Source organism: Myiozetetes cayanensis, unplaced genomic scaffold (assembly GCF_022539395.1).
Source record: "Myiozetetes cayanensis isolate MyiCay16 unplaced genomic scaffold, myiCay2020 scf14, whole genome shotgun sequence".
In the NCBI taxonomy this organism is placed as follows: Eukaryota; Metazoa; Chordata; class Aves; order Passeriformes; family Tyrannidae; genus Myiozetetes; species Myiozetetes cayanensis.
The window spans coordinates 6,428,448-6,442,758 of record NW_026087048.1 but is presented as its reverse complement, the minus strand read 5'-3'; the positions used below and the strand labels follow the sequence as shown (position 1 = coordinate 6,442,758).

The 14,311-nt window shown below is 36.2% G+C and overlaps 1 protein-coding gene across 2 annotated transcripts in view; it reads right to left on the bottom strand.

The window, feature by feature from the left end:
• Positions 1-14,311, bottom strand: part of ADAM10 (ADAM metallopeptidase domain 10) — a 44,607-nt gene that overhangs the window by 3,402 nt on the left and 26,894 nt on the right. For both annotated transcript variants that reach the window (XM_050309852.1, XM_050309851.1), the window contains exons 5-14: positions 10,461-10,564; positions 8,932-9,081; positions 7,663-7,755; positions 6,857-7,040; positions 5,242-5,405; positions 3,417-3,600; positions 2,366-2,516; positions 1,891-2,074; positions 659-767; positions 204-424 (exon numbers count right to left, since the gene is read on the bottom strand). In XM_050309852.1, the coding sequence (XP_050165809.1) occupies positions 204-424; positions 659-767; positions 1,891-2,074; positions 2,366-2,516; positions 3,417-3,600; positions 5,242-5,405; positions 6,857-7,040; positions 7,663-7,755; positions 8,932-9,081; positions 10,461-10,564 (1,544 nt within the window). The remainder of the gene's footprint in view (positions 1-203; positions 425-658; positions 768-1,890; positions 2,075-2,365; positions 2,517-3,416; positions 3,601-5,241; positions 5,406-6,856; positions 7,041-7,662; positions 7,756-8,931; positions 9,082-10,460; positions 10,565-14,311) is intronic.

The window sequence follows — 14,311 nt, the reverse complement described above, 5'->3', positions numbered from 1 at the left end:
CTTGATTATTTATTTGTTTCCATTTCCTTCGATCTGTCAGATTTACTTGCTGCACTGAGGGTGCTTACAGAAAAACTAGTCAAACAAGGACTTTGAAGAATGCTGAAGCACTGTGTATATACAGCAACACTTATCAGCTGTGATTATTGATTAACAAGAATATTTTGTATTAGACTTGTAATATAAAAAAAATATATACTTACCACAATCCACTCTGCAATATTTTCATATAGTTCTGGATTAAAAATTGCTTTCTTTAATCTAGCTAGAGGGCCATCAGCATCTACCAGCCGACACCTCATAAACACATCACAGTAGCCTTTGAAATCATTACAGGGAGATCCAGGTTGCAAAGTAATAGTTTCAAGATGAAAGTAATTCTCCCACTGGCTGGAGCCTGTGCTTGCACACGTAGCTGGGTCCACTGAAAAGTGAACACAAATTAATCAGACCATTATTGTGTTAAGACATCGGTGCATGAGCTACCATTTGTTCAAAATGCTTTTCTACTTATCTGTAAAAAGGCAAAAAAAATATTGTTTATTTCCTACAAAATACAATGCAATCTCTATCTAAACCCAAGTATGAACTCAATCCATGAGAAGCTTCCTCAGACATCCAGGACATTATTTGAGTTTACAGTTCAGACAAATCTTACTTTTCCTCATGCAGCAGACATGACACAGTTCCCTGTCATCCTTGCCATCTGAACTAGCACATGTACACTCCTCCAGGCCATGCTTCTCACAGATAGAGCCAGCACATTGCTGTGGGAGACAAAAGCACAAGAACACCAAAATCAATACCACTTTTAAGTACACTGACATTAGGAAAGGTATTAATTTTTAATATCTGAAAGACAAACTGTAGGTCTAAAGATGCTTATCAATAAAAGCAATTTCTCCAGTTTCAATATTTTGGCATATTTAATAACTTTTTTAAAGGTGATTTACCCTATTTTGGTTGGGTTTGTTTTTTTTTTTTACACAGTATCTTTTTTATGGCCACAGAGTACCCTGCAAAACACTCACAGAACTACAATTCACACAAACCTGACTACTCAAAAATCATGGTTAGAAAAATAAACCACACAGGCCTTCACAAACATTTTCTCCCATAAAATAATAAAAATTAATGGCAGAAAAGATTGTGTATTTAATTTCCCTGTAGGAGGATCCTCCAAACTCAAATAAAAAGTTCAGTGTATTTGTAATCTTGTTTCAAAATCAGTAACTATATAAAGACAATTCCTCTCTCTTTAAGATGACTAAAAATTAGCCAAAAAACATTACAAGAAATATTTGATTAAAAACCTGGACTGTGGAAAACAGACAGCAACACAAGTTACAGCTCTTTAAGAGGATGATATTTGCTTGTTTCTGCTTCCAAGTAAACACAGACCAACTCAATAAGAGACTTCCCATCAATATTTCATAGCAACTGCCATGGACTCTCTAACCCAGGACACTAATGGCAGTTCAGAATAATTCTATATGTTTGCACATCAGTGCTACATGTACTTGCTTGGAGCAACTGTGTATTTTCAATAAAACAAATTCATACTGTATTGTATTAGCTATCTAATTTTCTGAGCCAACAAAATTACTTGACCAAGACTGAAGAAAAACGAAAAGGTGGAACCAGAAAATAACACACTTTTCATAACCCTACTTTTTACAAAAAAACTTTAAATGGAACTTTTCAAATAGTAAAGCTACGTTGGTACTAGTTACCTACGTCATAATACTTGGTGTACTTTCCCAGTTATTTTGATTGAAACCAATAAATCAAACATTTATATTGAAAAAGATACTGAGCTTGCACTCTTCTGCAGCAAGCACTGAAACCATCCAGATTCACAACAAACACCACAAGCAGTGAAAACCATACCCCATTGATGCACACTTGTGTGTTCCTGTTGCACTCTGTGAAGTTTTTTTTGGGGTCAGAGGCTGGACAGAGAGCACTGAAACCATTGCACATTCCTTCCTTTGCACAGTCAGAATCGTTCCGGCACTTTTCAGTCTTCTCCTTGAAACGACACTGGGGAGTGCAACAGGGGCCTTGGCTGGGGCTACAAACACAGAACGTGCATGTCAAGAAAAAACAACTCCAAAAGAACCCTGAAACCTACTCAAACACTCAACACATTTCTGATTTGTGCTAATCAAACTGTGAATTGAAAATAATTTTTCTCAAAGCATAACTATGCGTAGGGACTTTTCACTCACTGTGTAAGGCATTTGAAACAAAAATCATTACTTCTAGAAAAAAGCAGGTAAACAGATTCAGATTCTGAAACAACAGTTAAATTTCCCAATAAATGCCCAAAATTAAAGTGTACTGTAACACGCATGCACAATACCTGCACATCTTGCCTGGTTTTAACTTGCATTTTTTATCTTCTGCTTGGTTTGCATCAAAACAGCAATCATCTTTACACTGGTCACTGTATCCACAATCACACTGTTCTCCTTGTTCAACCAGTCCATTACCACAGATGGGCTGCCCAGACTCTGAAAAATGCCAGTATATTTATGTACAAAGCAGTACAAAGAATATGCAAATAGACTTATGAACGTTAACAAGCATCCAGCCAATCGTGACTGAAAAAGCCTGCTCAAGATGGACTTCAGACTAGGGCTCATGTCAACTTGCATTACTGCTGCCACCCAGCTTAGTCATTCCTACAGTTCAGAGAACTTTAAGCTTCTGAGTCAAAGGTTTGGGCTGGTAGCAGTGGGAGGGCTAAGAACAAGCTTTCTGCTGAGTCTCCAGGGGAGCCACGTCCTTTCCTGCACTCCTTTAACAGTCAGAGCACCTGAAGGCAAAGGCTGATGTTACTGGGGTGAACTACTGTTACTCCAAAATCCAAACCTACTCACTGCACAGTCTCTCAAAATTTGTGGGAGCTCACACATCACAGACTCCAGAGAGAAAAATTACTACAAAACCTTGGGGTTTTTTTATGTCTAAATAGGACCCCCTGAAGTTTAATATGTGCTCCTTCCCCTCTAGTCCTTTCACTGGGCATAACTGAGAACACTCTGGCCCTGTTTCCTCCCTCTCACCAGGCATTTATAAAGAGTAAGAAGAGCCTCCCCCAGCCTTGTCTGCTCCAGACTTAACAGGCTCTCTTGGCCTCTCCTCATATGTTAGATGCTCCAACCCCTTAATAATCCCTGTGGCCCTTTGTTGGACTCACTCCAGTATATGCCTTTTCTCTACTGGGCACCTGAGAACTTGACACAGTACTTGAGATCTCAAAGTTAATTCTTTACTTACAGAATCTTTCAGTAAATGAAAACAAAAGTAATGATTAAGATAAGTAAAATAAAAATAAATAAAACAAATTTATAAATAAGCATAATAGTAATAACTCAACCATTCTGCTTTCAGGGTGACTAAATACATACCAACAAAACAATTATTTCTCTTTTTCTCAAGAACTTGGCTGATATTTCGAATGCTACAGATAGAGAACTTATTGTTGTTAAGTTTGTCCCCAGACGTAGCTCTTGCATACATGATATAATTGCCATTCTCTTTCTGTCCCAAGTTCTTGGACTCTCCTGGAGTGCACTCCATTCCAGAATCGTGCTGTAAAACAAACATGTTACAACTATCTCTATCACAACAGCAGCAAAAGTAACTTGGATCTGGTGGTGCTAACAGTGAGAATAAAAAAAATAAAAATAAAACACCATTTTACAGTGTATCTTGTATCTTGCAATACAAGAAGTATATATATATAAACCCAAGGTTTGCTTTTGAGTTCTGTTTGTTTTGTTGGTGGTTTTATTTTTTTCCCAAGACCACAGCAGCAAGTATCTAATTCCTTAAGTTTTAGCTTATTTGCATTCTTGGCAATGTACACCCCCAAGAGCATGTCCCAGCACAAATGGTAACTCAGAAAAGGTACCAACTCCTAAAAAGAGTGGCTTTATGATCCCAAGAGGGTAATAAGTATTCTGCTAAATAAAAGTAGGCAGAGTTAACAGGAACTGCAGTCCATTCACTTTGTTTGTTTTCAGGGAGGTAAAAAGAGAACTTCAAAACAGAGCAGAAGTTTGTCTCTGTTGGCTGTGACTACACCTCTACAACACCCAGAGTGAGGAATGAAACGCATCACAGGGTGGCAGATTGTCTAACAATCAGCAGACTGACGACACACTAAGTTTTTCAGTGCTAGAGGAACTCCAGTGCTGTTCTAATCCACCCAACTTCCCAGAAGTACAACCTACATCTCCAAAAGCAATACTTAGATTTTAAAGTTTTCAACATAGCTGCAAGAACTATGTAATTTACTGTAATTTGGTAGAACCAAACACGTACGTTCCTGTATTTGCCAGGATCAAATGCAACTTAAAGGGTATAATTAGCAGACCCATCTTTCAGGCTGATTCAAAATGTTTCACTCAGTGACACTGGTTTTTCAGCTTCGTGTGCTCACATTTTCAGTTCTACTTGGAAGGTTTGTCCTAATCAGAGCAGTGGTATTCGGGATTTTTCAAGGCATGTTAAGAAAGCATTCATATGTGAATAACTGTTTTGGAAAAACAGTAAAGTCCTGTCATATCTCAGTTTCATTTTACTTCCAAGAGTAGAAAGCCTTGAAGTTTAAAAATAAATTTAGAAAAACCCAAATCAGAAGACTTTGTTCTCATTTGCAGGAAAACTAAAAGCCTCAGGCTTTCATCTTGCCACAAACAAATCACATCCCTAAATGATGGTGAAACAATTCTACTTGAAAACATTCTTCTTGGTATTTTAATTCTCTCCACAATTTTCTTAGCTAAACTTGTAAGTATAAAATAATTGAACATAAAAGCAAACCAGTTCTGTCTTCACTTGTTGAATAGACTATCATCTTAATCAATTTTGCATTGATTCTTCCTCCTCTCCAGGATAAACTGAAATAGATTTACAAGATGTGTGTGACCTTAGATCTCGTAAAAAAAACAGGGAAGTTTTTAGGGAATAATAACAAAGTCTCTTTCTAAGGGATCGAACTAAAATAAATAAACCCTTCACAAAATCTACTGTTGCACCAGTGTCGTCAAATACACACAAAAGAGCTCGGTTGGGCCATCCATTTGTGTTTGTACACATTGTGTGTGCACATATGCACATGGAGTCAGGATTCTACTTTCCTTGTTTATAATAAGTAAAAACTCCATTTGTAAATCATGCCCTTTGGAATGGTTGAAAGGGAGTTAACAGATCAACAGCAATACTCACAGGTGAACCAAAGTTATGCCCAACCTCGTGAGCAAAAGTAATGTGAGAAACCTTGGGAGGGACATGAGAGCCATAGTTTTGGACAGTGATGATTCCAGTGTTCAGAGACTTCTTCTTCCCATCAGAGTACAATTTGCTTTTCTCACATATTCCTCCAGAGCTCCCTGCATTTAGACAAAAGTACAACAGTAAGGCATTTAAGGAAAGAAGAATTGTGTTACTTTTCTAGTGACACCCAGAGCAACAAACAGTCGGTCTCCTCAGTGGAGGTTTACAGACCAACAGTTCTTCTGTATAATTAATAATAGCACAACCTTGAAAGTAGATTAGATTTATTCACATTAATGCTCTCAACACTGACTGGATACACTCACACAAGAAGTTACCTGGTTTAGAATAGCTATTAAGAGCTATTTTGGGCTTTCACTGCATGGACAAGCCCTTATTTCATCATACCTGTAGTACAAGACTAGCAGGGTGCAACAGTCAATACAGGTTAGCCACAATTTACATCCCATCTGGATTTCACTGAATAAAAAAAAAATCCACAGTAGATTTGCTGGAGATCCTCTCTCACAGCAAAAGCATTTATAAAAAGTGCCTCCTAAGATTATCTCCATATTATTGTCAGAAAAAGTGACTCATTTTTTCACTGTACAAACTAAAGCTGAAAATGCTTTCGATGTGTCAGTTCATGAAACCCATGTTTAGAAGGTCAAAGGTCAAGTGTATCGCACTTACTGTTTGGAAAAGTCTAAAAATATTTACCTAATTTCACCAAATTGTCCCATAACTTGGGTTTGTATTGAAGCATTATCAATGTTCTAAAATTCAGCTATTCTATTGCTAACATAAATGGTGTCTAAAAACCACTCTAAAGAAGGTTTCCCTTCTGAAATAAAGTCTTTATAAATAAAGTATTTATTCAAATTTAAAGAGTAACAACTTTCAAATATATAATTTTATAAAACTAATATATCTTCTAAAACAAATACACAGAGGACAAATGTCTTGAGATGCTGCACACAGGAAGACCATTGATTTTTTTACATCAAGGGACATACTTTAGACCAAAAGTACACAGCTAGACTGAAACTAATGAGAATCAGTTCAAAAAGAGTCACACAGTATTTATTCTGTTATCTTCCAGAACAAGATCTCAAAGATTTAAAAAAAAAAAAAAAAAGGTTTCAATACTACCTAGAAAATCTAGGGGTTCTGCAGTGTAGTTCTACTACAAAACTCAAACTGCATAGTTGTAAGCTCTGTTTATATAGAGCAGAAATACTTGTTTCATCTGTCACTTTCCTCATCACTAATAGTAATCATAAATAAAAAGCAATCCAAGTAATATCACCTTTATATTAAAAAATTAGTGTTTTCCTTTATTGTTCACATCTTGCTCATCAGAAATACAGAAATATTAGTTGAAGTGACACATGATAGATTAAAGAAAAATAAAAACAAACAAGCCATACCTAATCAAAATTGTGAAAAGTTGGTTAGGAGATTTTTGTGTATTTTCTGTCAATTTAAAGGACACAGTTTTTACCTTTCTTCTAGTACCTACCTATAATACCTTATTTCAGAGCACTGAAGGTTTGTAAACAATTACCTGAAGGGGCTCCAACCCAAGCCAGACCAAGGACTCCATCATCAAAATCACGGTCTGTAAACACATAGGCCAAGCAATAATCATCATGATTCTGCTCCGAGTTTAGCTCCAGAAACTTTTCCACACCAATGTTAGGAAATCTAAAGGGATTGGAAGAGTCCTTCTCATCTACGGTTGTGTTAATCTAGAAGTAAATTGAAACAAACCGTAAGACATGATTCATTTTCACTTGCATGTGTCAGCTAGGAGAATTACTGCTGTCAATACCTTGTTATGTTACACTGCTAAAGATGTTGCTTAAGATTTGTAAGCATGGGTAAATTACCATCCCAATAGTTGGAAAACAAAGTTCTTCAATAAATGAAGAATTGCATTTGTGTAGTAAATCCCCACTCTCTTATTTACTTCTTCTTCCTTTCCCCATCAGTACCCAAAAGTTTACATTTGTCCTCTTAAATCATCACTTTTTACATGGAACTTTCAACTTGGATAGCCATTATCTGTTTTAATGTTCTTGGAGAGTAACAATACAGTCCATTCACCACACAACAGCACTGCTGAAACACAAGTAAATTGATTCCTATGAAAAAAACTGACTACAGTTTCATAAAGCAGTGGGCTTTTAACAGCAAACACTAAAATAAAACCAAATAAATGGTTTAGGGCACCATTTACTACAGAGACACTTGTCTTAAAGAACTATTATAAAACAACAAATAAGTACAAGCGAACAGGAATAGGACATTTGAAAAATACAGCCCCTAAGGATTATCAGCGAAGCTGAAAGGACTTCCAGTACAACTTACTCTTATTCTTTTCACCATGAAGCTGATGTTTCGGATTCCTGAAAAATCTGTCGACTGGTAAATGGTGTCAATTGCTTTAACATGGCTGGATATCTGTCAAAACCAAAAACATCTGCTGGTCAAAGATCCATATATCACACTATAGCTTATCTTGAATAGCAACAGCTGCAAGGCCTAGACTTCTAAAGTAAGGTCCAGTGTTGTAGGAACTCTGACAGGCCTTTTTAATCAAATGCTGATGGCAAATAATGGAAATAAGTCACCACACAACCAGCAGTTACTACTGCAGTACCTGCATTCCCACCATGCCAGATAACACCCAGGGATTTTGCCATTTCTCTTTTTACTTTTTAAACACATAATTCTATCAAATATTCGGATACCTCTTTGTGATACTCCTTCATTCACTGCTATGGCAAGACAGCACTGGAGTTGAAATTGTATTCAAAGCACTGCATTTCTTTTTTGGATAAAAAATTTACTTGTTACAGCGCTATTCTCTCATTTCTGGTAGAACTCAAACGTGAAAAAACTCATCATTTGTCTTTTCTAAGAGCACACAGAAATGCTACCTCATTAAGAATCTGACTTTGAAGGTAACTTCAGAACATTACTTGAATTGTGTATGTACAGGGTGATGAATAAATAGTAGAAGTCAGATTTGAAAGTGGTAGTGAAACTTTAGACTTTAAGAGAAGTATGCTAACATGCCGGTTACATTTTCAGCAAATTATCAGCAAAAACACCAAATCAAATCAACCCTTTTTCCAGTTAACAGTATATCGAGTAATGAAAACCATCTGCCTTTAGCTGCCACTGCTTTTTCAACCATTCACTACATCAGATACTACAGGAACAGATCTCAGCACCATTAGCTTACAGTGTTTTGAGCTAAAATTTCCAAGGGAAGGCTGTGCAAGTGTTAAAACAGAGGCCTGGCAGGCTGTCAAACAGAATAGAACTCTTTAGGAAGAATTATTTTTCTGAGTATGAATTGAGAATAGTCAGGCTGCCAGTCCTGCTCAGAGGTGCTGAACACCACAGCTGCCACTCATAACCAAAGCAAGCACAAGTGCCCAGGACTTGTGTCACAGAAACAGCACCTTTTTAATGAAATAAAAAAGCTGCTTCAATAATGTCAAGATCACTTTAACAAGTGAAATAAGACATTCTAAAGTAAATAAGCAAAAATACACATGATTTACATGGCATTTATCAGAACCAAACAAAGGAAAAGTAGATAATTGAAAGCTAAGGGACTGGAAATACCTGTGCAATTACAGCTTCCCTGGTTCCATAATGCTTGTAGAACAAATGATCAGTTTGAATGTACAGCTGACACGTATTTTTTTCAGCCTGAGTGGCACGTTTTTTCCTTAAAAGCTGTGGACCATCGTTCTTAGGCTCTTCAAAAGGTTTCTACACATGCACAGGAAAGAAATACATTAATTTTGTTAATCTAAAGGCTGCACTAGATTACTTAAAAACAGCAATGGATTTTTCTAACCATCCTCCACTAATATAAAGGGATTTTCATTCTTTTTCTTGAACTTGGAAAGTTTAATGGATCTTGAATTAAGTACATTATACCCCGTTTTCAAGTATCGTTACTGAAATCTTAGCAAAAACCTTCTGTGCATTTCATTTTATATTACAAAAGGCAGTCAATGTTAAATAATTTATTTGTTTTCTTTCGTGCAATCTTTGGTGTTTTTCTTTTCCCTAATCCTTTTCTAAGATATACAATCTTAGATGATATACAATCTCATATACAATGTGTTAGATGAGTAAAAAACCAGCACTGGTGGGACTTAAAATGAACCTTCCCTAATACCAGTTATTTCAAGTTGTAATTACCTTAGTCGGCTACCTCAGCAAACAGAAATGTTTAAGCACTTCAGCACAGAACAAATGGGACACTAAACATGAAGTTAAGGGAATGCTGGTTAGTCAGTGGTATCTGGTAACACAAGGGCCTTACAGTACTAACTGCTTGATGACCCACTCTCTCCATGAAGCTTAACAAGTAAATTTTTGGGAAAGCATGTTATTGTTACCAGTGCTGAACTGTGTACTAATATTGATAACATCTGGAGTCACAATATAAATAAACTTTAAGTTGCTGATGTTATTTAACAAGCTCTATTGCAGAGTTTTGTTGGTATGTATAACTGACACTGCAAAATTATGCTGAAACTTGGAACAGCTCAGAACATAACTAAGAGAATCTCAGAAACTTGCTGTTAGACACTTACCTCTCACAGTAAGTAATTTGTACCTGTAACCGCTTCACTATTAGAATATTGTTAATAAGACCCTCCCACTCATATCACTTAATTTTCCACTGAAAGCACTCACATATCCCAAATGTTGCTACATTAACACAACTTGAAAATCTAAAAGTTATTACTCTTTAGAACCAATATATTACTTGGAGATCAAGGGCTCTTGAAAATCTTCCTCCTCAAATGCAATAAAGTATATTCCTCATCTTAAGCTTGATTTCCACAACCATCTAAAATTCTAAGTGTTGAAAAATGCGAGATCACATAAGATTCATTAAGACTATAAGCTAACACATCTTTGCTACACAAGCAATGAGAAAAAGAATTTACAAAAGTAAGAAAAATATTTTATATTTTAATAATTTACAAAAATAAGAAACTTCCAGTAATAATTTAAGTATCTCACAGTGTGAAAGGATGATCACTGAGCAAAAGTAAAAGAGACAACATACAAGAAATAGGAAGTTATCACACTAACTACTAATCAACTTAATCCATTAGCCTGTATTGTACCTCTGTTGTTGGTTCTTCTATACCAGTCATCTGGTACTTCTGCATTCTTTCAAATACTGAATGATCTGCACAACCTCCTTGTGGTCCATATTTATGTGGATATTCTAAAAAGAGGAAGGCCAGGTTGAGTTTTCAAATTCCAAGTACAAGTCCAAAATATGGCTGTGTCACTGCAGCTTATTCAGTTTGTGTCCATTATTGCACATGTGGATTGAGGGAAGCGTTCTAAGATTCAAGCTTTGTGCACTTGTCTTTTTTCATTAAACATTTTGACTAAGATACATTCTTACTTTTACAAATAAAACAAAATTGACAATTGCTTCTTGACATTTTCTTATAGACACAAGAAAATATGATGACTGTCTTAACAGAGGAACAAGAACTATCACTCACACATCTGTACCTGAGCTTGAAACAACAGCAGCCTTCAAAAAATGAAATCACAGTGGAAAATTATTAGAGATCAAGAACACTAAAGACTGCTTGGATAGAGAAAGGGATTTTTATTTTAGTCAGAAACAAACTAAGAAACCTTCTTAACATTCTTAGAGGATTTTATTATTTTATTCATCTTCCACAGAATTCTTGAATTTTTTTTTACATTATGCCACTTAACCACTAATACATAAGAACGAAAATGCTAGTGATCCTTGGTTTTAAACTCACATCTACAATTCAGAATTATGAGTCTGCCAGCAATCTTCTTGACAAAGTGAAATGTATGATTTCCATTCTGGAATGTAAACAGTGCAATAAAGGGTGAGATTAATGTGTGCATATATATATGCATGTGTGCAGATCTGAAATTCAGAGTTACAGATTACAAAATTACAGGTATATTTTAATATTTTACAGGTAAAGTAAAAGAAGAATGAAATGTTTTCAACTCCTCCTTCCTGCAGTCAACTGTTTAAATTTCAAAACCAAAATTGCAATACTGTCTGGATACACATCAGGTAAACACAGTGGAGATCCAAACTAGCTCAGGGAGAATATCATACAACTGCCTGTTTAACAAGGGCAATTCTTTCAATATGTGCCAGTGAAGATCTCATTACACAACTGAATGTGCTTCAGACACACATAGTTAGGTTTTGGTTAGGTTACATTAGTATCTATCAGAGATCTGTAAGCAACCTGTACTTGCAGAAGCTTCCTCTGGAGATGAGAAACACTGAGGAGGCCTCGTCCCTTCAGATTCCTTGCACATTGGATCCCATTATAAACTGGTGCCCAAGTAAGAGTTAATGGAATACAGATTATGGGAACCACAGATTTAAATAATTAATAATTCCATTTCTGTAGGGCAAACCATGGTTTTAGCATCATCTCAACAGAGTAGAGGTTTTGTCAGAAATGTATAAACCTTACTGAGGTTTGTTTTTGGGAATTGTTAGCAGGTTCATTTTTTATTTTTCTTTGGTGTTTCTTTGTTTGCTTTTAATGAAGAGTGGAAATCCAGATTCACAGAGTAAATAGAAGACTCCTAAGAGTGGATTTATAAAGCTGTGGATATTATAAGACCTGTCACCAAGAACCTGATGTCCACATTATAAGCATTTCCGCTGATTTTACCCTGGAGTTGCTTTGTACTGTGGAGATACACCCTTTGAGTATGGACCCTGATATGGTGTCATCTGACAGATGCCTTTAACCATCTTTGATTCTCACTCCTGCTCCCTGCAATCATATCATATGATACTGCTAAACTATTTCAATATACAACTCACCTAGTAATTTCATGTCATTACTTTCTGCATATTAGTTTCAATTTCTCCCACCACACAAATGCCATTTTTGAACTGCTGTCTCATCACATTCCTCCCAGCACAGTCAGACATAGCACAGTGCCAGGAGAGTGAACAGAGAAAGAGAGAAAAAAAAAGCTCTTGCTGTAAGTCACCTCAACCAATTTGGCTCAAGCAAAGTAGGTGGGGCTGACTTGGCTACAATCAATAATGATAAATAATAATAAGGGCCAGTCTTTGCGAGCGAAGATCCGGGGAAGGTCTTTACACCTTCCAGCCTGCGCATTGGATTTTTTAGGTGAGACACAGTGTGCGTGGAACTGAGCCCACCCTTTAATCCTAAGGTTCATCTGCTGGGGCCAAGCGAGCTTGGACAGTGGCAGCGAGGTCCCACACTATGAAGGCACCATTCCCTCTCCATCTTTTGAGAATTCCTATTTCCATCATCCCCTGCAGCAGTTCCATTTTTAAATTCCTGAAGCTAAGCAAGAAGCACATGCTGTCAGATGACTCGGGCAGTTTTGACCCACATGACAGAAGTCTGATCCCTGTTCTTCTGAAGCTTTCAAACGCTCTGAGATGTGCCAGCTCTTTGGGATCAAGAGCTTCTTAGCCTATCTCTACCACAACCCTGTGAAGGTAGAAGGAGAAAACACATGCCTTCACCATGAAATGAGTGCTTACAGTGAATGCAGAGCTGAGAAAACCCAGGAAGACTATTTTCCAACAGAGCTACAGCAGAAGGGGTTAATAACAGATTCGATTTTCTAACTAGAGAAAATCATTAGGCAAAACAAATACTTTATTTTTCTTTTCCAGTATTGTCCACTTTTGATTTTTGTACATCCTGACAGAATGTTAAAAAAGAGTTAAAAGTAGAATATAACAATAAATCTAAAAACCACTCCCAAAATCTTGTCATTTCATATTTTCTGACAAGGATGTCTTATTCTAACTAGATGGCAGATGATTATTGGTATAATCAATACGCTCAAAATAAGATTTTTTTCTTTTAAGAAAATGTACTATCTTCCACTAAGACATTCCTAAAGAGGTGAATTTTTTTCAAAGCAGTCTGTGACACTCTGCTCCCATGAAAACTGTCTAGTAGACCTTCATTATTAAATTGACAACTACAACGTGATGAAAAAGAAACCAAGTTCTCATTAATAAAATACAGTTTGCAATGGTCTGTACATCCAGCAGATTGGGTTTTGCAAAATTAAGAAACATTTCACTTTTAGTTCTCAGTTATATGGTTCTTCCATGTTAATTTTCCTGAAGGTCTGAACAGGATCTTCCTGGGTATTGCTGATCTGAGGAAATATAGATTTTGTATTTCACAGCAGGAACTCAGGGGTACACTTGAAGCAAATAGTATTTAAATAAAATAAATATAGTTCAAATGAACGTAAAGAAATGTTTCCAAAATGTTTTAATGTAAACAGCAATTTGCAATCTTTCTAGTCCTAAATTATAAAACAGTTTGATCAAGAGTGGTTTAAAAACTAGAATCATTCAACTTGTGTTTCAAGTGATGAATAGAAGGCTGGCTTCCCCTGGTCACCAGATCCACTGTAACAGACAAAAGCTGCCTTATAAAGTTGACAATATAATCCCCATTTACAAAACAACTTTTGTTTAACTACTGAATAAGAACTCATTGAGATGCTAATCATATGTTGCATTGTGATTTCTGAAAAGCATTAAAAAGCACATTGTTTCAAAAGGCTGAAACATGGGTGACCAAAAAAATACCCAAATTAAAGCAAAGATGACTTTTTACCTCAGTCTCTCCCAGAGTTAGAGATGTGAACTTTTTTGTTGCCATTGTCCTATATAAAATACCAGTGGTTTGACTCTGTTTCACCAGAGTTAGCTTTAGATTAGAGCAATAACAAAAAATTAGCAGGCTTGCTTTGATTTTTAAAGCTACTATAAAGCTTTGCTTTTTTGAGTCGTTGGGAGTTTTTCTGGAGCTGCAGTTCAATGCAAAAATGGCTCTCATGAAAAGTAAAAATAATTTAGCTTCAAAAGCACTATTCAGAAAGAGACAGTAGTTGTTGTACACTTGAGATATTTCAGACCACAGAAATCCTGGAG